The sequence below is a fragment of the Trichogramma pretiosum genome, unplaced genomic scaffold (assembly GCF_000599845.2).
Source record: "Trichogramma pretiosum strain Unisexual culture from Peru unplaced genomic scaffold, Tpre_2.0 scaffold3, whole genome shotgun sequence".
NCBI lineage: Eukaryota > Metazoa > Arthropoda > Insecta > Hymenoptera > Trichogrammatidae > Trichogramma > Trichogramma pretiosum.
In genome coordinates this window covers 1,978,908-2,003,375 of record NW_019641698.1, presented here as the reverse complement: position 1 = coordinate 2,003,375, position 24,468 = coordinate 1,978,908, and the positions used below count along the sequence as shown (strand labels likewise).

The 24,468-nt window shown below is 43.8% G+C and overlaps 2 protein-coding genes across 5 annotated transcripts in view; one reads left to right on the top strand and one right to left on the bottom strand.

Moving 5' to 3' along the window:
• Window positions 1-24,468, bottom strand: part of LOC106650295 (paired box protein Pax-6-like) — an 85,377-nt gene that overhangs the window by 17,551 nt on the left and 43,358 nt on the right. For all 4 annotated transcript variants that reach the window (XM_023462306.1, XM_023462305.1, XM_023462308.1 and 1 more), the window contains exons 5-6: window positions 18,120-18,340; window positions 17,842-17,951 (exon numbers count right to left, since the gene is read on the bottom strand). In XM_023462306.1, coding sequence (XP_023318074.1) covers window positions 17,842-17,951; window positions 18,120-18,340 — 331 coding nt within the window. The remainder of the gene's footprint in view (window positions 1-17,841; window positions 17,952-18,119; window positions 18,341-24,468) is intronic.
• Window positions 748-3,024, top strand: LOC106650319 (sporozoite surface protein 2-like). The gene is made up of 3 exons (XM_014368247.2): window positions 748-785; window positions 941-2,281; window positions 2,355-3,024. Exons 1-3 carry the CDS (start codon window positions 780-782, stop codon window positions 2,844-2,846), a joined length of 1,839 nt encoding a protein of 612 aa, XP_014223733.1. The 5' UTR covers window positions 748-779; the 3' UTR covers window positions 2,847-3,024.

Here is a 24,468-nt window from a genome sequence, read left to right as displayed (position 1 = left end):
TTTTTTTGCAGTTAACAGTAATAAACAATAATATGTCCGGTGAGTGTTTGCTTAAGTGACGAATGCAAGTTTGTATCGTCACTCCACTCTATTTGATTTTTCGTTCTTCGATCTATTTGAGTAAATTGTGCGGGTATTATTCAATCAGTTCGAGTGCCAAAAAATGCACACCGCTTACAAAACTGTTAATAAACTGCGAGCGCTTGCTGTACGTGCACGCGAATGAAGTGAAAAATTTCACATATATGGCACTTATGATGTGCTCCCTTTCACCTTGTTCCATGCATATGCTGCGCTTGCCGAGGCTCACATTATAAACGACTAAAACCATTTCTCGGCATTAAATTCGCGCTCGGAATATCAATCACTTCCCTTCAGCCATCGCAGTTACAAGAGCTGATCGTTCGGCTTTTTAATAAATAAAAAGTCAGCAGAATTTTTTTGGATTTTTACACCTGTCTTCACAAACTATAGGAACGATCTAACAGCTAAAATCCATTTTTATAATTCATAAACGAACCTACGAACGGAGTCTCTGAAGACTTATCGCGCTATCGTATACTGGATCGTTTCTTTTAGCAGGCCAATGTCAGAGATGCGTAAGTGCGCGAGGCGCATACGGACGGATGGAGTGCGTGACGCGCACCAGTCGTATTAAGAATGCTAAACAAGTGCAGCGTCGAGACAACGGCCGAGTCTATATAAATTCAAGACTCGTTGGACTGCGGCAATCAGTCGGTGTCCAGCATTACATTACGAGACAGTGCGTCGAGAGAAACATGAAGGTACACAATACGCGAGTGAATTTTTTTAACGAGACATTATCGTGCCAACAATTTTTTTTTCTTTTCACTTTTGCTCGAGTAAAATCTGTGATTTTTTTGAACGAATAAAATTTCATCAAAATATGGATAATTGATTGTTGTGATCTGTGTTGCAGGTATTGATATTTGTTGCGTTTTTCGCAACGACGATTTTCGCCGAAACTCCGGTCGGTCGTCAGCGATACTTCGTTGCCCAACCGTCATCCGGGCAATCCGCTCCTTATGCCCCGAGAGGATGGAAACCGGACGGTCCGTCTTTCGACTTGCCCGGACGTCAGAATCAGCCGAGTGTGAACGTTCGTTATCCGCAGAACATTGGCCCCGTTGATCAACAACAACGACAACAACCGTCGTCGCAATTCGGTCCTTTCGAGATTGAAATCGACCTTGCACCAGCTATACCGGCCGACTCGCCACGCGTCAATGTTCAGCCGCAAGTTCAATCGCAGTACCGTGAACCGAGTCGTGTGTATGGTGCACCTAGCCAACAATTCCCTGATCCCCGAGAAACTTATGGTCCTCCAGTGCAGCGACCCAATATTCATTTTGATAATCAGTATGGAGTGCCTGCTCAAGGCAGATTCAACGTTCCAAACAATCAACAATTCGCCCCTGCTCCGCAACAAGAGCTTACTCCTCCAAGCTTATCAAATCCAAACGTCTTTAATCCTGCACGTGCTCAGCAACCATCTAAACTGTCGAATCCTACGAATCTGTACGATGCTCCAAAACAGTCACAGTACATCCCACCTAACTTTGACAACCAGTACGATGTACCAGTGAATCAGTTTGATTCTCCAAACAAACAATCTCCGTATCAGTCCAGTGCGACTAACGTTCAAGAATTTAACACTCCTACCAAACAGCCGTTTGGGCTTAACAATGCAAATGAGAATGAGTACAGAGCCCCAGCTAAGCAGCAATTTGGAGTTGGGCCCAATATCCAGGATCAATTCAATGAACCTGGTCAAGATGAATTTGGAGTACAGCATCCACAAACTTCAAATAGGGAACCAAAGTTTGAAAATGACCAGAGAAATACGAGCCCAAGAAATCCCAGTGCTGTACCTAATCAGTATCCGTTAAACGAAAATAATGTACCCGTCAATCCTAATAATCGTTTCGGACCCCGAAACCCATCTTACAATTTTGGTTCAAGAATTCCACAAAACAATTTTGGACAATCGAGCCCTCGAAATCCGGTCGGAAGTCAAAATTCTCAGAATCGATTTGGAAACGATAATAGTCAATATCCCCGAGTCCCGGACAGTCGTTATGGTGCACCGCCACCTAACCAGTATCAGACACCTCGGTTTGGAATCCCAAATCCAGAATCAAATAATTTCAACAGCCCCAGACCTCAATACAAGGACGAAGAATTGACAACCACTGAAGAATCAACATCGACCGAGGAAATCGAATCGACGACAGTGGGCGGTGCTCTTGCTCAATCTGAAGTAAGTTTAAGTTTGAAAAATATATTTGTTTGCAGTTGAAAAGAGAGAATATAATCACCCTTTTTGTATACAGTCGGAAGAAGCAAATACTTCGGATGAATTCAGCGATGAGGTTGAAGACACCGAAAAACCCAGCCAGTCGACTAGGCTCGCGAAGCCTCAACGAGGCGAATATTATGTATCTCTTCCCGATGGACGTCTGCAGCGAGTTCGTTACATCAGTCAACAAGACATCGAAGCCATGCGATATTTTGCCAAGATACGGGCCGAAAACGTGGAGCCTCTTCGTGGACCCATATATGCATACGCGCCACTTCAAGAAATCAAAATTGGCTCGGAATCTATCCCATCCGAGTCTCTGAGCGTTTCTGCGTCCGAATTGAAGCCGCAAAGTACCGATGTTGATGGAGTAAAGGTGAATGCGATTAAACCTTTGGCGCAGGTTCAGTACCAACTTGACAATCCTGCGGGTTTTTTGTTGCCCCTTACGTCTAGCTACTCAACTTTTTCGGCAAACTATGCAAACTCTCCGAATGAAGAAAGATTAATAGTTGCTATTCCTTAAAGTTTTTGGACTAACAATTTTCCCCAGAAATGTGTCATTAAAAATGTGATAAGATTTCAAAACAATTATTTCCAGTACTGTAAGCTATTTGAAAAATAGCCCGTACATTGTGCCATGTACAGATCTTTATGAAAGTTTATTTGTAGTATAAAATTGTGAATAATATTATGAAACAATACACTTGGACACTGTCATTTCCCGACTTTATAACGCCGTGACATTGCACGCATTCTTAACCGATGTATATTGCGGTGAAATTATAAAGAAACCTCAGGTGTGGTTGGCATGCACAGTATATGGCAAACCGCAATGCAAAGAAAAAATTACAGAAGTGCAGACTACGTAGTGTCTTGAATTTTCAATAAATGACTTTAATTACGAAAATTTTCGAATCAAACTTATTTGCGAATTAACAACAAATAAAAAATGTGCCAGTTTTAAGCAGATCTTTATTTATGAAATTACATGGTAACCTGCAAAACTTATTCAATAAATAGACTAAGCTACAAAATTAAAAAGCTTTAAAACCTATACAGTTGTAATTTAAAATTAGATATCAAACTAATAGTGTTTCATTTTTTGCATTGATAAATAAAAAAAATTGATGAAAATTCAATCATATTTAAAGCCTGCGTCCACCGCTAGATGGTGGTTACCTTTATCTGTAAGTCTGCAAGTGGTAAAGTAAAAATTATTTTATAAGTAAAGTAACAGTTATTAAAATCAGCATAATTCGTATTGAATTGTGTGCCAATCAAGTAATTTCAAAAATTTAAGACCGCATCGTGAGCAGTTACAGGCACATTTGTCCTTAACAAAGCCACGCGCAATTCGGTCTCTCGCACGGAGCCAGTTCAAGATACAACGATAGAGAATTGAAGCGTGTAGTAGCTCTCAAGGGAGTTAACCAGTGCAAAGGTTACAGATTCTATGTATACACCAGCCGGCAGAATGTGCATACAATATTATATAGCTGTATAGATAGATGGATAGATGGTATATAAGCGCGGTGGAAAGCGCTTCATTTCCATGACGACTATCTGTCGCCAGCCGCGCTGACAGCGGATGTTTCAGCTAACGACGTTGATAATGCCGCGCGCCATCGTCTATTAAATGCCATCGATTAAGTCGACATTCTGCTGCGAGGAATATTTTCACGCTGTAAATTTGACTATGGAAATCCTCAAGATTACGAGAGAGCCGCTCGTATATTCTACAACGCTCGCACGCGTTATGGGTCTTTACGGATAGCCCTACGGGCATTAATATAATAACGAAAAAGGACGAAGGAGCCGAGAAATCCTTTGATCGGTGTGGTATTAATCCTTCATAACGCGCGAATAGCTGCTCGAAACAGCAGCGAAAATCGGACACGGACTTCAAAGCTTCTCAACGGACTCGGTAGTAGTAGTAATAGCAGTATATAGGATATCGCACGGCCTGTGAGCGGCGTAGAAAGAGCGAGAGAGAGAGAGAGAGGAGTGGACGCGCGATAGCCACACTCAGGGGCCAATCGAGCGGCATAATCAAATCTGCAGCGGACGCGCGAGCGGCCAGCAGCACAAGCGCACGCGACCAATTAAATCGGCGTTGACTGCTCGACTTACGGGGGGAGTGGAAACGAGCGGCGGCAGGAGGGGGATGTTGCTGCGCTCCAAAAGAGGAGCTTTCGAGCTTCTATATGCGCCGGCTTCAGACACACGTCGCGCGCGCTTCTTCACAATTACTTCTACTTATGGAAGCGCATCTTTAAAAGCTTTGAGAGCTTTGCACGTATAATAATCAGTAGTTTCTCGTTGTATGCGTATTCGTAATTGAAATCGCTGGATAATGTACGATCTATATGTGTGCGCCAAGCAGTTTGCGCAACTTATTCCGATTTTCTGGATCATTGATTGTAAATGCATCGACGCAAGCAGTTCAGCAAATATTGGTATTATCGCGCAAGTAATATGCGGGATTTATCCTTTGCGTATGATTATCGAGAGAATCGCTCTTCAGACGCGTGCATATGGGCATATAACAAACGTTGGGATCGCATACGTACGAGCTCAGTAGAACAATGTTATAACGAGCGATTTTTTCTATCATTATTAAGGCTATCCTTGGCAGACGGAGCCCACGTGCAGAGAGGCAGACGGGGGCTGAATTTTCAACGCCATCGATTCGATATACGCGATTTGGTTTTCTCTCTGCGCGCAAGGAGAAGAAAAAACGAAGGCGCCGAGCTTTTATATAAGCTGTAAAGAAAAAACGACGCGAGCGCGCGGCAATATTATCGAGCCTCGTGAATAATATCATTATTCCCGTACTAGAGAACTCAATCGCCATAATGCGGGGATTATATTAAGAAACGATAAGTTTTCCCTTGACTTTTATCTATATACGCGCGCGCAGATATATATATTGGTATGCGAATTCGAGCGCGTGCGGTTTATTCTCTTCATCAAGTATAAAATGAAATCCTCCTCGGAAGGAGTATGAGCTTGCGCCAGAGCCCCGTGCAGTAGGGAGGGAGTCAGAAAGAGAAAGAAAAAATACCCATAGTCTACGGAGAATAGGGAAAGTCTGGATGAATTGAAACTTGTCTGTTGCGGGTTGCGGGCGTGCGCGGGGGTGACTCTTTCTCTGTCTCTCTCACTCTCACTCCAACTTCCGGAAAAATTAATATCCTGACGCGTGTGTGCTGCTGCTGCTGCTGCTACCGCGGGAAAGGGGCTCTCTCTCTCGGCTACTGCTACTGCTACTGCTCTGCACGCTATGTGTACGCGCCGGCTGTTGCCAATAGAGAAAGAGGACTGGAGCTATGTAGCAGCCGCGCATACAAGCCGCGTATATATACAGTCTCTCGCTCTCTTCCTATGTATATAGGTATACATGCGAGGATCAGAGGAACTTTTGTTGCCGAAAACAATGGCCGCGAGGAAGAAACGAGTGCACGATGAAAACTTTTGAATACGGGAGTGAGAATATTTTTCAGCGGTTTAATGCTGTTTTGCTAGACGCGCGCTCGAGCTTGTTTGTCCCTCTACATGCAGATTTATAATAAGTTCTGCGCATGAAACTTGATACAACTTTCAAGTTGCGCACCGAACGCTGAGAAAAATTTTCTAATAAATTTCAAAACGATTTTTTACAAAAATTTACTATTTTCGATTTTTTTCAAGATAAGTTAGATATTATCATCGACACATTTCGTATGATAATAAACCAATCTTAAGTGATTCTATTTAAAATATCCTTGCATTGTTATTTTTCTTTAACCTTTAACAATAATTTCAACATGTCTCTAATCAATTCATGAAAAATCAACAAGCTATATCAGAAAAATGATCTTGTTGCAGAACAGAATGATTTATTATATTTTGTAGAACATTTTTTTAAATTTATATTTGTAGGAATCCTGTTTACACGCGTCCATGAATAATTCAACTTGTTAATAAAATCATAATTGATATTTTCGTATCACGATTATCATCGAAATTATCCACTTGCTAATATATAATTGGCTCAGTAAAACAATCTTGTTCACTTCGTAGTTGCGTTGCACTTCGTGGACAGGTGAAATCTTGAAAAAACGTTTCACACTGTATTTTTAATTTTTCTTTACGTCGCTCCGGAGGTGCCTCCACACAATATATGGTTGAGAAAGTTGTAACCGAATACATTTAGCGCGAATCGATACGCATCGTCAAGAAACAAGCTCGACGCATCAGTTTATAGTGATGTTATGGCGGAAGTGTTGAGTGTTTAAAATTCTTAAAAATTGTTGACTTTATGCGGAATAACGGTTCATCGTAGTTTTTATTAAAACGGATCATATTACTTATTCATTATTTGATCAAATTTAAAATGGATATAAACAACAATTCAACACTTACAATGTAGCAAACTTTGACTTTTTTTAGTTTAAAAATTTTACACGAAATATACAAGTGTAGTTTTGTACACAAATGATTTAAAAATTGTATGCAAAACTTATTCAATAAATAGACTGAGTCACAGAATTAAAAAGCTTTAAACCCCATGTAGTTTTTAATTTAAAAATAAACATCGAACTATAAGGGTTTCATTTTTTGCGTTAATTGATCAAACAATTGATGAAAATTCAATCATAATTAAAGCCAGCAACCACCGCTAGATGGCAGATACCTTTATCTGTAAGTCTGCAAGTGGTCAAGTAAAAATTACTTTGTAAGTACAACAAGTATAGTTTTGTTTTTTCATTATCAGACATTAGCAGACGTTTGCATAAAAAATATTCAGCATGTATATTTTTTCACGCGGGAACATTAATTTCTTCAAGATGCATTCTCTGGCATATTACAATATTCGCCCACTCTTTTTACCCATCGTTGCCGAAGCAAAGTATGACAAGTTACGCACGTAAATGCAATATTGGAGCACACGCGCGAACACGTTTGATGTATGGCAGCTGCTTCTATTGCAATATTGTCTTCATTTTACGTCGCCAAGACTGCCGCGGAGTCACTTGGTATTTTTGTTGGGCTGCAGCGTGCAACACAATGCGCCAGTCTTACATATATACCTGTGTAGCGTGTCGCTTGGTGGGAATCGCCGCGTGATACGAGTCAGCGGCGTGCACGGCCCGCTGCGACGAGCTCGACTCTATATGCGAAATTGCCGAAATTAAAGAGCAGGCGCAACGCGTTTCAAGGAGCACAGCTCGATTCGATTTGCAGATATGCACGTGTTTTTCGCTATTATATGCACGTTTACGCGCGCGCAAAATTCTCAGGAAAATGTACTTTTTATGAGAACATTTTTCGGAGCAAAGTGACGAATTTCTCATATACGTAACGCGCACGAGAGCGAGGCGAATTATCTCGTGGCAATGTCAATAACGCAGCGTGTGCCCGATGCGCGTGTCAGAATTCCTCGGCAAATTTTCTCCTTTCCGAAATCCATCAGCTAGCGTCGATCGCGCGTCGCAGCAACATCTGCTACTGCATAACTTGTCGTCATTATTATTAGTCTTTCACGTATACGCGTGTGTGTATAAGGTCGAAAGGGCTGCAGACTGGCCTGACTGTGCAAGTTTCTTCTCCGAGCGAGCGGCGCGGCAAGGATAAGCCCAAAAGGTAGAGCAGAGTCCGCAGGGTGCGCATATATTTCGCTGGCTCACTCGCCGTAGTATACGTTTTTGTTTATTTCCCATTATGCGAGCGCGCGAGATTAAGAAAATAGCGGGAGGCCGGTAGTGTACGGTAGTACCTATAGTCGAGCTCGTCGACTCGTATACTTGGCGCACCCCGCAGGTATACATGCAACACACACTCGCAGACAGACCCCTGTACGCCACTACTACCACTGTTTCTGTATTATCTATGGGAACGATGACGACGACGACGGACCAATGTCAAAATCTTGATTTCTCGCAGCGTTTTATATATACGCGCGTTGCGTGGCGAGTATTTTGCAGAGCTCGAGCGAGAGAGAGAGAGAGAGGAAGAGAAACTCGCGAAGCGCACAATTATTATAACAGCTTGCCCTTGCTTTTTCTTCTGCTTCAGTGTCACGGGTTGCGCGCGATGACGTTCAGCCAAATGTCTGCTGCTGCGCGCGTATCTCCTGCTATATACGGCGCTGCTTCAGACGCGCTCCCGCGTATACATGGGGTGTACGTATACATCAGCACAGGACCACGCTGCGGAGCTGGGCGAAGATTGCGTCGGAGGAAACCGGCAGCAACAGCAACAGTAGCAACAGCAGTCAGCCTTTTAGGGGTGATTTTTTTTCCTTTTTTTTTTATTATTCCGGTACAGTTTAGTTGCTCCGATTCTTGCCTCGTTCTCCTTTTTTCATATTCTCGTTATGTAGCGAGAATAAAATTGCTCCCCATCGAACGGAGAATCTTTCCTTTTTTTTTTATTATTATTTCCCGAAAGAATCGTGGCATGCAAAAAAAAATTGCTCACGAGTTCTAGAACGTCGAAAGCTAGTCGGCGTTACAGTCCTACGCGAGAGTAATTAACCCGAGACAAGCACAAGTCGAAGGAAACAAGGCAAAGTTGCATCTATTATGGTGGTACATTGAAGGGGATAGAATGCTGCTAGTATTAAATGTGTGTATTTGTTCGCAGGGTGACGAAATAATGGCACACGATCAAGAGAAAGAAGGAGAGAGAGAGAGAGAGAGAGAGAGACGTAGTCGCACAACACGCTGGGGTGGTCTTGACTGATCGAAGAGAGAGAGCAGCTATATATAAGTATACTCGAAGATCGACCGACCGACCGACAGACCGACGTGGTGTGTCATCGCGCACTCGATTTCTTTTGGACATTTGTCGCGTAGTCGTTGTTATTGTTGTTGTTGTTGTTGTCGCACGTGAAAAAGTGACGTATAGGAAAGAGACGCCAACGAGAAGTTATTTGACTTTTTCTCATTTGTAAAGCAATACGCGTTATTATGCCGTATCAGCAAGACAAAGCCTCGATCGCTTATAATATTAAAAGAGCCCATATCGATTGGTCGTGTATAGTATAGTATAAGCAGCGTGCGAAGCTCATTTTCGAAAATAGGCCAGAGCGCACAATGAGCGTGTACAGCAGGTCCTATTTGGCTGTCTGGCCCGATGCAGATATATACCTTCAAAAGATCGATCGACGCTCGATCGACTCTCGACCGTGCCTCGAACACAAGGGGAATTCGAGGAATTCACTGCTGCGATTATGCACGCTCTCCCGCGTGTAATTCGATCTCTCTCTCTCTCTCGCTCTCAAAAGTCCTCAGCTTCGAGCCGTCATGCGAGCACATAGATCTTTCCGCACGATCCCTGCGCGACGAAGCTGCGAATTGCTTTCTTTCTTATGTGTGTGTGTGTGTGTGTGTGTACTTTAATTTTTTTCCCCCTCTCGCAACACACGCACGGTGTACGCTGGAATCTTTGCACAGGCAATTTCAGCGATCGAATCGCGAAACCACAAACGACTTTTCAAAGTTTCCGCCTTTTATTATATATTTTGATAATGTTGCCAATACAAATGCGCGTGTTTACCTGCGCGCGGCTTGAGAGGCTCTGTCGGTGTGTACCTGTCACTTGATCAGCGACAGAAATCGCATGTAAAAAACTCTGAGGCTGACGCACACCCGCGCGCCTCTTTTCGCGCTTAATCATCCATGAGCTTTCTCTTCTCGGCTCGTCGTCGTCGTCGTCGTTGTCGTCGATGCGACAGGTGACGCTGAATCTTGGAAAAATGTCTCAAAATCAACATTCATCTATATTCTCGTCGGAAATTCATGCGGGCGCGGCGTGAAAAAAAGTTTAAGCACCGACTATAAGCTTAGAAGAAAAAAAAGAGAAAAATGAAGTACATAAGCCGCGTGCAAGCACAATATCGGGTTGAAAAATATCGAGCAACACTGCCAAGCTTCCTATACTTCGCTCTTGAGTATTTTATTTATATGTGTATATAAAAAATGGTGCCTACAAAACTGATGGTCTCTCTCTCTCTCTCAACTGTCGACAAAGCCGATTATGATCGGATGCAGAGGAGAGAAAAAGAGATATACACACATGAAAGCCGCCCCCGCTTGAGCAAGGGGGTGGCTTGATTTGCCTTCGCATTTGGCCAGAAATATATCCATTGTCGTGCCAAAACGCGCAAGCCCACACAGATACATGTACGGCGTAGGCCTTTTAAAGTTCGATAAAACAATGATGTGCGCAGTTAGCGGCGTACTTGCTGCAGAGAAGTACGAGCTTGTATATCGAATTCGCTCGATCGGAAATTTATTAAAACGGCCACGTGTGTGTGTGTGTGTGTATGTGTCTGTACGTCGGTTCGATTCGGATGTGTTCAGTTGTTGCACTCCTCTCTCTCTTCCTCCCTCTTTTTTCCCAATTTTTGTTTCTCTTTTCTTTTTTAGTTTGTTTATTCGAGCTCGTTTGTGGCCGAATGATGCGGTCAGATTCAAATGACGGTTTTGTTGCATCGACGCGAGGATCTGTTCTGCGTCAGGTCCACGCGCTTATATATAGTATCGCCGCTTTGTTCTCTCTCACAAACAGTTGGACAGACACATTTTCGTGGGACTGAAATTTTGGCAAGTAAAAAAAGAGTGCAGTATCAAACCACGACTGTCAGTCATTTGTTCTTTATATCTTTTTTTCTTTTTCATAGAAAGCATTTGAAAATCGCACTACATCGAATCAGCGGCTAAACGAGCTTTATCAAAGTAACCCGCGAGATTCAACTTTTTTCGCGCACCAACGAGCAAACGGGGGAAAAAAATATACCTCATATCTTGTGTGCTTTCCTTGACGTATCGAGAATATGTATTTTTGAGTTGTTCTCGCTGTTGTTTTGATCCGCTGCTCGCATTAATGCGCGTCGATGAAAATGTAATCGTATAATATAACATTATGTGTGTGCTTTATGTATGAATACATTGGTCGATCGTCAGCGTCGATAACGAGTGTTTGGTTGCGTTAGTTGAGTGGTACCCTGACCGCACACACAAACACATTCTCTCTCACACATGGGACGATGATATCTAGCGCCATCGGACAAGCCTCGCGTGTAATGAGGGTTAGACTCCGTAATGTAGCTCCATGTACGCACATATAAACGATCTCCATGGCTGCGCGGATCTTATCGCGCTCTTGTGTGTATATAGATGTTTCATAGCTACCTGCGCGTACCAAAGAGCAAAGATCAGAAATAGAGATTCGATTGTGCTCTCGGGAAAACGCAAAACTCGTGCAGCTTACGCCCATTTTGTGCGGTTTCTCGCTGCTATCTCGAAGGGTAATTTTCTCTCATTTTTTCTTTCTCTCGCGGGTCTCGATTATACCGCAAGCGGCAGCAGCAGCAGCAGCAGCGGCGGTGTAAACATATATTTTTCAGGAAATTTTGAGAAAAGATAAACGTTTTAATTTACGCACGTTAGCGTATAATAAATGCGGTAACTCGATACTTTTTCAGTATACACACACACGTATGGCGAACATCCGACTCGTCTCACTCGAGTATATGTAGGTGCCTGCACGCTACGTACGCCTATGTATGTGTGTGTGCGAATTGCCGTATTTTTTCCAGGCAAGACGTTAAAATTGCTATATGAAAAATGCCGCACTTTATGAATAAAATATTATATGGTCACAGTATGTTATGAGTGTGCAGCATAATATAAAAATACACACACACAGTTACAAGCTCAGGGTAACCCGAGCTCGAACAGGAGGTCAGGACTCTGGGTGCGCTACATAGCGATTTCTCTCTCTCTCTCTCTCACTCGTTTTTGCTATATAAGATTGACGAGGCCGATAAATCGGGAACGAGCTGACATGACGTCGCAGTCGTCGCCATTGACTGCTATATACATATAAACGCGGGCGAGCTGTGCTGCAGCACAGGGCGCGTATATATATTCTCTTATACACGGCACAGCACGGGCTGCTCTCGAGAGCATTTGACAGAACACGAGGCGACAACTCACTGACCTGCGAATCCAATGCATACGTATACGCTCCGTGTATAGATATATGTAGGTATAGGAGAACACGGCGATGTGCCTCGATCGCGCACACATATCAAACAGCCGAGGGGAGAAGGGACGACGACGTCTCCTTATCGCTAGGTAATTATCTGCGGCTACGCGTCGCGTAATGGGATCGACGACGAAAGAGACCGAGAGACAAATATGTGTGTGTGTGTGTGTGTGTTTATAATATAACACGTACACGTACAATCTGCACGACAAAGGTCTCATTGTGGTTTCCTTGCGTTAATGCTGCCTTACATTTTTTTTCTCTCTCTCTCTCTCTATATTCCGACGCTTGGATTCGCATTGTATGCAGACTCGAGCTCGTAAATTGTGATTTGCATTCATGAAAACGTAAACACACGCGACAGAGAGCGGGTATCGCTTAATTATACGCCTGACTAGATTCGCAGAGTACCGCTTACCTGCTCTCTCGCTCTCTCGATCTTGCGCAGGAACAATAATTCTAATCGCTCGGGCAAACCCATGATCATGATAATTATTATGTTCCCGTCAAATAGTATCATCAACGTGGAGAAACAGTCCACGCACAAAGAGATTCAATAAGTAGATAAATTGCGAAAAAATTGTTAATCACGAAAACATCTTTGAATCGTTAGAAATCCCACAGGTTATGTGGTAATATTATGCATAAGCAAAAAGCTTCCGATTGTATACATGCGTCGCATCTAAAGATTCCCAAAGGACGAGCTGGAAATATAGTAAAAAAAAAAGGGAAAAGAGAATAACTCGAACTGGCTACCTTTGCGTACGCTGTTGAGAATTCCCATCAGAAGGAACGCGCCATGGTGTGCATTGTTTTTCTGCATACTGCAACCTGCAGCAGCAGCAGCAGCAGCAGCACAGCCTGCCGCCGCTGCGCAAATACGAGTAAAAAAGATATTCGCATATACGCCACGCCTGAGAATGCCTTAGCTCGGCGCGCGGTGGGCGGAGGCCTTTGTGTATGCGAATACAACAATGTGCGTGTGTGTGCGTTTATACGCAGCAGCACAGGCTCGAGTTTTGTTGTTTCGCTTATATGCGTATACAGAGAGGACGCACTTTTACGCAAGGAAGAGGTAGAGAGAGAGAGAGGGAGCAAAAAGCGTCTTCAGACAATAATGGCCTCCAAAGCCCAGTGAGAATACATAGCTACTTGCGTTATGAGATGCTACTGTTTCAAATGAGAAGCTTCTGTTTCAAACTTTCATCAAATTTTACACGAGCTCAAACTACTACTAATCCTGATTTTTTCTCGTACCTCATCGAAGATCGATGTTCCGAAAGTGGCAATTGGAATTAGGAAAAAATCCTTTCTTGCATCGTCTAGACAAAGATCATTTTTCATGTAAAAGTGCATAAATGTAAGGGTAGCGAGTTGTGCATTTGATATATGGAATCGTTACGAAAGGGAGCTCGAAGTAAGTCTCAAAATAAACGCTTATACAGTTTAAGAGATGTATATACCCGCCAACGCGTATTTACGCATATACACATTGCTGCCTGCGGAGTTTGCGGATAGAAGAGAAGAGTCTTGGAAGCAGCGGCAGCAAGTCGCGAGTTAAGTCGCGTGTAGAGAGCTCGCAGCAGCGAGCGTAGAGGGAGGAACGCGCGTAAATTCCAAACTAAGCGGCAAATCTTGGCAGGCAAAGTTCCGCCTATCTCTCTCTCAGTATCTGTCTCTCTCTGTTTCTTCCGCGCTCGCAAGCAGGGGTGTAAGCGCACCGTACCGCTCTAGGTATATCAGCCATGGGCTTGCAGACTCTCTCTCTCTCTCTTTCTCACTCGCGAGCGAGCGTGCGATGATTGCGACGTAATCTGCTTTTGCTTCTTGCTTTTCAGCCCCGCGCTTGCCACACGCGCACATATGTATATCCGCGTACGTGTACGCGCGAGCAGGAGCAGCAGTATAGTTTAGAATTTATACATATACGCGTCAGCCGGGGAAACGGATGCGAGCGCGGTTGGAGGTTTTTTCCGCGCACTTATGCATGAAAAGAGCTAAATCTTTTTCTTTCCTACCTCTTTTTTTTCTTTTTAAATTATCGCGCGAGGCAGAGCTCGGCTGCGTAAATTGCGGGGAATTCGTAGCGCCCACGCGTCGCGAGGCGACGATACCGCAAATTAATATTTTTCGAAACTACAACGTCGGACGATATAAAAATTGATAATATATGCCCGAGAGCGACTAATCATCGTTGGTTTGTTGGCAATAGAGCAATCGGCAGCCTCAAATCCCGCAGGCCTCGGGCATCGTTAGGATACTACGCGGTGTCCGATAACCGCTTTATCCGCGTATAAACACTGCGGCGCGCCACCCCGAGAGCTTTTAATCCGGCCCCGAGGGCCTCTGCTGCTGTTGCTGCTGTGCCGCATTCGCAACCAATATGTAAGCAACATCACAACTGCACACGTCGTACATCATGCAGAAGCGCGTTTCTTACATATCGAACCCTTTTAACATATTTGATTGTGCGCGCACGTACGGCTACGAGGCTGATCGGAGCCCCGGCTATACTCGCGGAATACTGATCGCTCATACTTATACGTATTTCGGCAATTTTTCAGCACGTTATACACAACACGTGAGTTTTGGCAGAGGTGCGTGCAAACGTTTCAAGAATTTTCCTGTTTTTTTCTTTCTTTCTTTTTTTTTTAACTGAATCATGTACAACAAACAATAGGAGGGTTCATTTGTTCGAGGCGAAAATTCCGCCGACGAAGGTTAAAATTTTGCGGGGATGCTTCGCGCACTGCATACGTACGTCGACCCAAGATCCTTTTCTCTCTATGTGTGCGTGTGTGTCTATGCAGGCGAGGGTGTTGCTCATGGTGGTAATGGTAAGCTGTTTGTGACACTCAGGCCTCGTCGAGGCGCCCCCCTTCCCGCAACTCGCCCTGCGACTCACGCGCACATGCATCCTGCAGCGTGTATAACGCATTACAGAGAGCACAGCCGCATGTAGCTATCCATACACACAGACACAGACACAGACATACACAGAATGAAGCGTGCGCGGGTAAGGAAAGAAATTTCGCCCCCGTTTGATGTGTGCCGCCAGGCAAAGAAAAAGCCGCTACCGCTGCTGCTACTACCGAACGCGCGCGATCATCGCTGGGTTCAGGGTACACATGCGTGTGTGTGTGTGTGTGCGTACGCCGAGTCGACGATGTTGTATTCCAAGTGCCTCCACCGTTGCTCTTCTTTCTCTCACTCCTGCTCACATGTGTGCACACACGCGAGTTCGAGATTTTTGCACGAAAATACAAATTTACATCTCATAAAGACCGTACCTCGCTAGGACAAAATACATCAAAGCTTTGCGGCCGATCGATACTGGCGCGCGTCAGCCGATAAGACCCCATGTAAGCAGTTATTTTATAACGAAACAAATACACAGACACACACACACACACACACAATACAAGCAGACCATGTGATGTGTACGAGGATATAGACGAGCACACAGGAAAATCTCTTCGAAACAAGCCCGTCATCGAGCCCGTCGTCGTCGATGATATATGCGCTCCGAGTTTACACTTGCAGCTCTTCTCGATTCTCCAGCTATGGGGTGTGAAAAATGTTACCGTACAATGAAGCTCGCCACTACCGCGTGTATATTATTATAATATATACATGCATCTAGGCGAGGGTGTATAGGCCGTGACTGTCTATGCGTACAATGAAAGAGCTCAAAGAAGAATATAAATAGTAAATATAACTGCAGTCCGAAGACTCGACTCGATGTGCCTGGCGGTATTATTAATCATGATACGATTTTTATAAATCATTTTCAGCGCCGGTCCACTCACTCGTTATTAATTTCGACTCGAGTCGAAACACACACATGCGCAGTTATCTCTGTATATACAGAATGTATACGAACAATCCGTATTACACATATCGCAATAGGTGAACGCGATGCGCGTGGGTGTGAGTGGGCAGTAGTACGATATAGCCTTTGCTGGAAATTCATAAGGACGCACACATATTGCACACGCCTTCAAAATGAGCACATGCACACACACGTATATCGCGCAATAATCGCGAGTATGCACATACACATAGTATAACGCACAAACATACACATACACACAGGCGTATGTACGCGTAGGTGGAGAACAAATGTGTGGGTGCTGGGGGTGGTATATACGTATAATATAGAGGTTATAGGCGGCGGCGGCGTCGGCACAGAGCGAGCGGAATAAAGCCTCTTACGGCTCGATGATCGCGCGCGTACATGACCGCTGCCCAGTCTGTGCCGGTGCTCCGTGCCCATGTTGTAGTCGCGTACGTATATAGTCCTTCTCTCTCTCTCTCTCTCTCTCTTCGAATTAATTAATCCTCGCGTCGTGCATTTCTCGCTTTCTCTTGCTTTCTCCCAACCACCCTCTCTCTCTAAACGCGTATACTCACTCGCACGTACACGTATATATTCACACAGGGTGAGACAGAGAGAGATGCGTATTAATATCAGTGTAATTTGCGTATGTACGCTCGAGACACAGAGACTCGCGCTCGCAGCAGTTATATTGCAAACTCGTTCGCCCGTTGTATATGCTTATAGATATGTATAATACATAAATGCGAGAGAAAGAGAGAGACAGAGATAGAAAGGGAGAGAAAAAGCAAGGCCAAAAATCTCATCCGTCTCTCTCTCTCTCTCTCTCTCTCTCTCTCACGACAAGCAGGGATATTTTCGGCGAGCCACCGCTAAATTTCTACATTATTAATACATATTTTCTTTGCGCCCGATCAAATTGAATTTTGATCAAATAACTGTAAGTTCATGAGCTGCAAGCGCTTTTTGAAAATTTTCGGATTATATTGTACGCGAGCAAACTGCACTTTGCAATATTCTCGATGTACCGTACACTACATATAATATTACGACATATTTTCAATGATAAATGATCGACGGCACGATTGCAGTATAATATTCTACTATGATCGGCTTGTGAAACAAAATAAAATACCAGAAAACGCGAGGCAGCAGCATCTCGATGCGGATAACATAGTATATATGTAATACGGATGGATGCAGGCGGCGCGTGCGGCGGTGCGATCCGCACAAAAGGTGTGCGTAGGCGGGCAAACTTGCGGACTGTGCGGTTTTGAGGCCGTCGCCACCGCACGACCACGAGCTCTCTGTATATGTATGTATGTATGTATTATACGCGACGATGCAATACCACGCGCTTGGCTCTCTATGGTCTTACAGCTATATATACGTTCACCGCCACTTTGATATCGGCTTCCCCGTACCTTTTTTTTTTGCACAAAGACTCCGAAGACTCTAAGACTGTAGACGCGCGGAGTATCGCGTGGTTCGCTCGCGTCCACTTTGAAAATTTCCGAGTTGAGTATTGAGAGATTTTACAAGTTGCTATATACGTAGCAAGAGGATGAACGCGCGTCGTATTTGTGTGAAAAAAAAGAAACAACAATTTAAAAGAAGAAGAAGCAGAAGGAAAAGAACTTACCTTTTTTCACGTGAAGAATGTCCGCTGGATCGGGAGGGAGAGCCGTACAATGGTTCGGACTTAAGCTCGGTTGTAACGAAGAGAAAGGACTACCTGCTCCGGACGGATACCTGCGCACAGGAGAAAAGTGACAAAAGTTTAGTACAAGAATTAGAGAGAGCCACGGAGCCACTTCTTTTCATCGGACCTCGCGTGTTCAGGCTAATTTAGCGAATAAAGGCACCAATTACGTATTATGCGCGATAATTTAATGCGTTATTATTGTTGGTATACTATACCATGGAGTAGGTCGAGGCCAGCCGCCGGTTTGGCCATTGAGCAGTCGGAGCTTGTCGTAGACGCTCTCGGGACTGGCCGCACCCACGCCCACGACGCCGGTGGCGCTCGCCGTGGCTCCGATTCCGCCGCCACCCTGTTGCTGCTGCTGTTGCTGCTGCTGCTGTTGTCGCTGCTCCTTTTGCGCGGCCAAATTTCGGAGTACCCTGTTTATCGACGACACCTGGAAACACACGCAAGGACATTTTCGTAAATATCAAAGAATCATCGTCGGCGAAATTCACGATAATCGAGTTATCGCGGCGAGATAATGTAACGAGATATATTATGCGAGTATGCCACAGCTGCACCGACAGAGTCGCACGAAAAAGCGATTCATCCTCTTCGTCCACTGAATTTAATCCTCTTTCAAAATTAATAAACGCGTTGAAAATAATAATAACGCCCCCCGGGAGAGAGAGAGAAAGAGGTGAAATCGTCTTGCTGAATCTCATCTGGCGAGGCGTGTTACGCGTATAGGCATAACGCGTCGATGCATCGCAATGTGTGTGTTTGTGTGCGTGTGTGAGTACAGGCACGGTACGAGAGGCTCGAGCATCCCATACATGTGCGTATGCGAGCAGTGGTAATTAAAAGCGATGTATGGATTCGTTACTCGTGATGCTGATATACTCGCGCACACTCTACACTGTTAGCTTGTGGAGAGGGAGAGAGATAGACTTAATTACCCCATGTGCGTGGGAGCGCGTCAATTGTCGTACATCTTCATCGCATCGTGCCTGCCTGTATACAGCTATAATATATAAAGTGCACACACGTAGCTCCCTCGTATGTCTCCTTTTTTTTCTTCGTCATACGCGGCGGCACAACGAGGCAACTTGGCGCGTACCCTTTTTTTCATTTTATATTAAGAATTCGAATTTTCCCGATCGTATAATTGCCTTTTTGCACATATAGTTGCTCCTTATCCCGATGCGACTTATATACTTCATAATCATCGAACGGGTTACAATTGGAACTTTGGATCGCATCGCTGTTTAATCCACTTATCGTATAGCTCGCGCCAGTCTTTTTATCGCAATTATATAATTTCTTTCTTTGGCCTCGCTTTGGTTCTTTCTCTTGCGCCTTAATACATCGAAGCGCGCCCTTTTTTATTTTTTTTTACAGCTCACCGCCATCTTCGACTCGCGCGCTATTTTCTTCCCTTTGTTCTATAGAAAGCCAAGGCCTTTTTCGTTCGGTGCGACGACGACGACGACGACGCTGGCGCAGGCGTGCGCACGCGAGGCACGAGGATATAACGTCAGGACACTCTCTTTTCGCTCTCTCTCTCTCTCGTTCTCTCGCTCCTTGGCTTCTGTCACTTGCAGCCCATATAAATCCCAATGTGTCCGTGTATTCTGAGACCTATAGAAAAAGAAAAACTCCTAAAGCCAGAACCTCTGGGACCGATAGTCCGTGGTAATTTATGCCCGCGTCTTACGACTTCTCTCTCTCTCTCTCTCTCTCTTCTTTCCTCCCTGCAGCTCTCTTTTTTTTTATTTTATTCTTTCCGTCTACCCTCATAGAGTCCGCGCAGTTCCGTATAGATATATGGAGCAAGAGGACCGGAACTTTTACCTAATATATGTAGGATATGTATAGGAAAAGTGTTATTGGTCGCCGCAACATGTATAATGGATATGATGCTGTTGCATGAATGCATGAAAAGCTGCTTCCACAGCGATTGTTTCATCCCTTTCGCGCCCTGCTTCGCAGCTATATGCATCCTGTACAATAAATTCTCGACTTCTTTTCTCTTATCGTATAATAATTTTATTTTGACCACCAACCGAGTCATTTCGCGAAAAAACTTCATTTTTCCCCCCTTTAAATAATGATACAAAATCGTAACTTTTTATTTTCTCATAGGATCGTTACACTCGTAAAATGTATGGGTAGCAAGGATCTTTCAAACATCAATCGCATAAATAATTTTTCGACGCTAATTAGGCTTTTGTTACATTCATACAATACCGAGGTATTTTCTGGCTAATCGATTTTTGCATAGAGCCCAACAATGCCTCGAAACTCGTCTAAAGGAGAGCAAGATCTACCAGAAACACGCGTAGCCGAGCGGTACGTCAAAATCATACGGTATTCATCATTTTCCGCGTCTCCTTTTTTCCAAAACAGCTCTGGCAACAAAGAAGCCAACGGCACTTCTCTCTCGCATCCACATAGAGCAATCCGAAGCTTTTACGATCGTCCTCGTGTTCGCAGCTTGACAGTCGCTCATACGTACGCGTATTATATATTGTACAGACGAGCCGCCGCGGCCTGAAAACCGCAGGTATAGGTATAATAAAGACACGCTCAATGTCACCGATATTTCGAAGAATATGACGGAGCGAATCCCCGTGAGCGAGCGCGTCTATGCGGCGCGACCGAATCCAATTTTCCAATAATAGGCCATTATTGTGTACGCGAAGCTATGTGCGTGTATATAGATTTCAGCCGCGTCCTTGCGCGCCGACAAGGAGCCAATCCGAAATAACCCGTATATATACATCTCGGAGCTTCACTTACTCGAGTCTCCTCGGATATTGTTACGCTCAGGCGTAGAATATATGTGACGGGAGCCACTTTGCGGGATCATAAGCCTCGCACCGTCAGTTAAATACGCGTATCTATTTCGACGATTTTTTCGTGTACACACGTTGTACTACGCCCGATAATTCAATCGAAGCGTTAATGGCGCTAAAGTCGGTCAGAATTTGAAAGTCGGTCAGAATTTTTTCAATAAAAAAAAAAAAAACTGAGTATTTTAAACTATTATATTCGCATATATAGTTTTATAAACGCAGCACAAAAAATTAAACGTATTTATATTTTTACTTCGAGTGTTTGAGATTTCGCTTCCAGAACACATTTATATTGCGAGTACTCGAGTGCAAGGATCGCTCCGTGGAGGAATGAAAGACTCGGGCGACAATAGTGCCTATTAAACGATCGCTCACGAAATGAAACGACAGCATAGCAACTCCGGCGTGGCTTATAATATTATTACTCAAGACAATACCTGGACGTTGCGTTGCGACAAACGCATATAATATAAACGCGCGTGACAAGTTTAAAGTAGCTGCTGCTGCTGCTACCGTTGTCAAATTGACATGTGTTCCCCACGCGCGGACTGAATAGAGATCTGCAAAGACCGCAGCGAGTTGGTCCAAAGAAAAGCAGAGAGAGAGAGAGAGAGAGAGAGAGATACTCGACGTCATGTAATGTACTTTCTCGTGCGTGTGTGTATATGTGTGTACGCATTGCACACTTGAGTTTCGCGTTCTCTCTCTGCTTTTGTCCGTGCGCTCCACGGACGCTGCCACTCGTGGCGCTTTATTAGGCTCTTTATCCCCGTGGCTGCCAGTTGGTCGTTTGAATTAATACATAGGCATTTACATATGTATGTTTCGGGCATCCGAGAGCAGTCTAATTCGAATGATTTGTCAAGGTAAGCCGTACGAGCTACTATAGACGCCCGACTCGCCGCGGCCAAAGGGTTGACACGGCTTACACGCGAGCTTGAATTTATGTATCGCTTCGTATTACTCTTTCGGCGGCTTAAAGTACACATTGCATCGATATTAAAATATTAACGAGTCTTTGACGATGGCGACAAAATAATGTGCACTCCGTCACCACTGCTGTGAATAATATTAAAGGGTTGGCATTTTGACACCATATACAGCTGTATATTCTTTTCAACGTTTACATCTATCGCGTCGCGTGTCTATTTATCGAATCGATTGACAAAATTAAGCATTTCCTTATCCGTCGATTACATGTAAATACAAAAAACCTCATTTGATTTTTATATTATATCTTGTTATAAATCCGGACGCGTAGCGCGCGCCCACGCGCACGAAATGCGTATTATGCACCGCGTAGTGAACTACTCGACGAGTTGTAGCGATGAGTCAATTAGCGACTATCGCTCCCTCGTATGTTTATACGTGCGCTTATACGTACAGAGGCTATAATTAAAACGAGAACGGGAGCAACGAAGGGACTGATGGTGCGTGTATGAGCAGCCCACCCTGCTAAACGCACCAAACCATGATGTACGCATACGTATAACTCGCTGCTTGCTGTGCCGAGTCTTATACACATATCGCAATATGCGAAATCTCCACTCAGCACAATGTTTATACTTTCATTTCCGTTTCTTGTAAAGCCGCGTTAAAAAAAAGGATTTCTTTTTCGATCCTCGTCCATTGAAATAGGACTTGCAAGCCAGTTGTCACAACTCCTTGTTGTTTCTCATAAATTTTGCCATGGAAGATGCGTAAGATGCAACTGCGAAGCCCGTGTATACGACAAAAAAAAGGGAGGAAATGAATGAACGCGCAGCTTCTATACATCCGCGAGTATAATGTTGTCGTGCGGCATGACGCCTCCGCAGAATGCCTCGTGCACTACCGCGATCCTTTTTAGACTTTTTTTTTCATTGCATTTGCGCGCATGGAGGATACTTCAATTGGTTACTTTTTAATGGCCCAGATATTTAACGAATTACTTTTTCTTATTTTGTTACTTATGCAACGATCGCAACTAATTTAAAATGCGAGAAAGTTTTGTTTCCTTCTAAATTTAATAATTCGTAAATTGTAATTTTGTTAGTACTTGCTTCTTGTACAATTATTTTGGCTTTGTCACTTGCAGAATTTTAAATAAAGGTACTCGCCATCTAGCGATGAAGGTTGGCTTTAATAATGATTGAGTTTTCAACAATTTTTAGAGCAGTATTTAATTTTGATAAAATTAGCGTTAAATATCAGTAATTAAAAATGAGTCTATTTACGTTACATTCATCGACGTTGGTACTCATTTTCAAAAACCCTCTTTGAGGTCTAGCAATTCATTTATCATGACAAAAAAATAATATGTCCATGCTGCGACTTGTATAATTATTTTGACTTTGTCACTTGCAGATTTATAGATAAAGGTACTTGCCATCTAGCGGTAGAAACTAACATTAATTATCAGTTAAAATGTGTAAATTTGAGTATGCAATAAAATAAATAAGCATTAATACATCATTTTTAACAAATATTTTACGTAAAATATCTATAAAATTCGGTATCGATTACTTCAAGTTTAATGCAAGCAACGCCAGATAACGCGTAATAATCCTCGCCGTACATCGATCAATTGAAATTTTGACAAAGTAAATCAACAAAGAAACTGCACTTGACCCATACGATATACTTCATTATCGGGTCTTCCGTACACGAGCAGCAAGATAAAGTGGACGTGGAAAAGCTTCTCGCACTGTGTGCCGCTGCTCTCTAAGCAGACATAAGCTCCACAGGATACTCGAGCTCGTGTGCGTGCAGGTCGAGTATCTTTTGGCTTTATTGCACTCTGCACAGCACCGGCGATCGTTTTATAAGGGGGGTGAGATATCATCGCTCTTTCTTTTTTTCTCTCCTTTTCCGTCGCGCGATACGCTCGTGTAGTTTCTGCACGCGCCTCTCTTACATTTATATACATTTAGCTGCTCTCGCACTCGAGCTGTGAGCGCGTGGCGCACGCATTATGTATACTAGCATATAATATCACACCACGCACTGCAGCTGAGACTTTTTAAATAATCCTCCGAAACAAATTCATTGTCTGTTTCACGGGGTGCGCGCGTATGATCTCGAGCTGCGAGTATACGGACGAGTCTTCGATATTAGCTTTTCGATTGCGATCTCTATTTTCGTTCGTCGAAGATTAGGCATCGGACAAGTATAACACAGCAGCACTTGCATACGTCAACGGGTCACTCGTCTTTCTTCTTGTCTCCTCTGCGAGACGATTCTGCGCAGCATCAAGGATTGCGTTCGTATATGAGATTTACAATTGTGTACTTTATACGGCAATGTTTGTTTAGCGATGAGATTTTCGATAGCAATACCATTCGAATCAGGTGCACTTTCAAAGCGTTCGAGATTTTATACAGGGGGATTAACAAGCGCAAGTGAATTGTTTATTCCTTTCAATATATAATCAGTTACTTAAATGGAGTGAATTGAATTTTCACTCTCGCCAGTTCATCGTATACATGGATAGGCGTCGAAAAATCTCACAGAAATCCACACAGTGCCGATTAAGTCATTACTGCAATTGTGCCGTAATGCGATGTATCACGTGCACCACCCTCGAGCGTTGTGTCGACTATGGTCGCGAGCTCCGAAACGAAATATATATGTAAGTGGCACACGAGCAAAATTTCATAACCCATCATTACGTGGTGTGTGCGCGTATCGCGCGAGGGAGCCGCAGTATAAATACGAGCTATACGCTAGGCTCTTGATCGCGCGT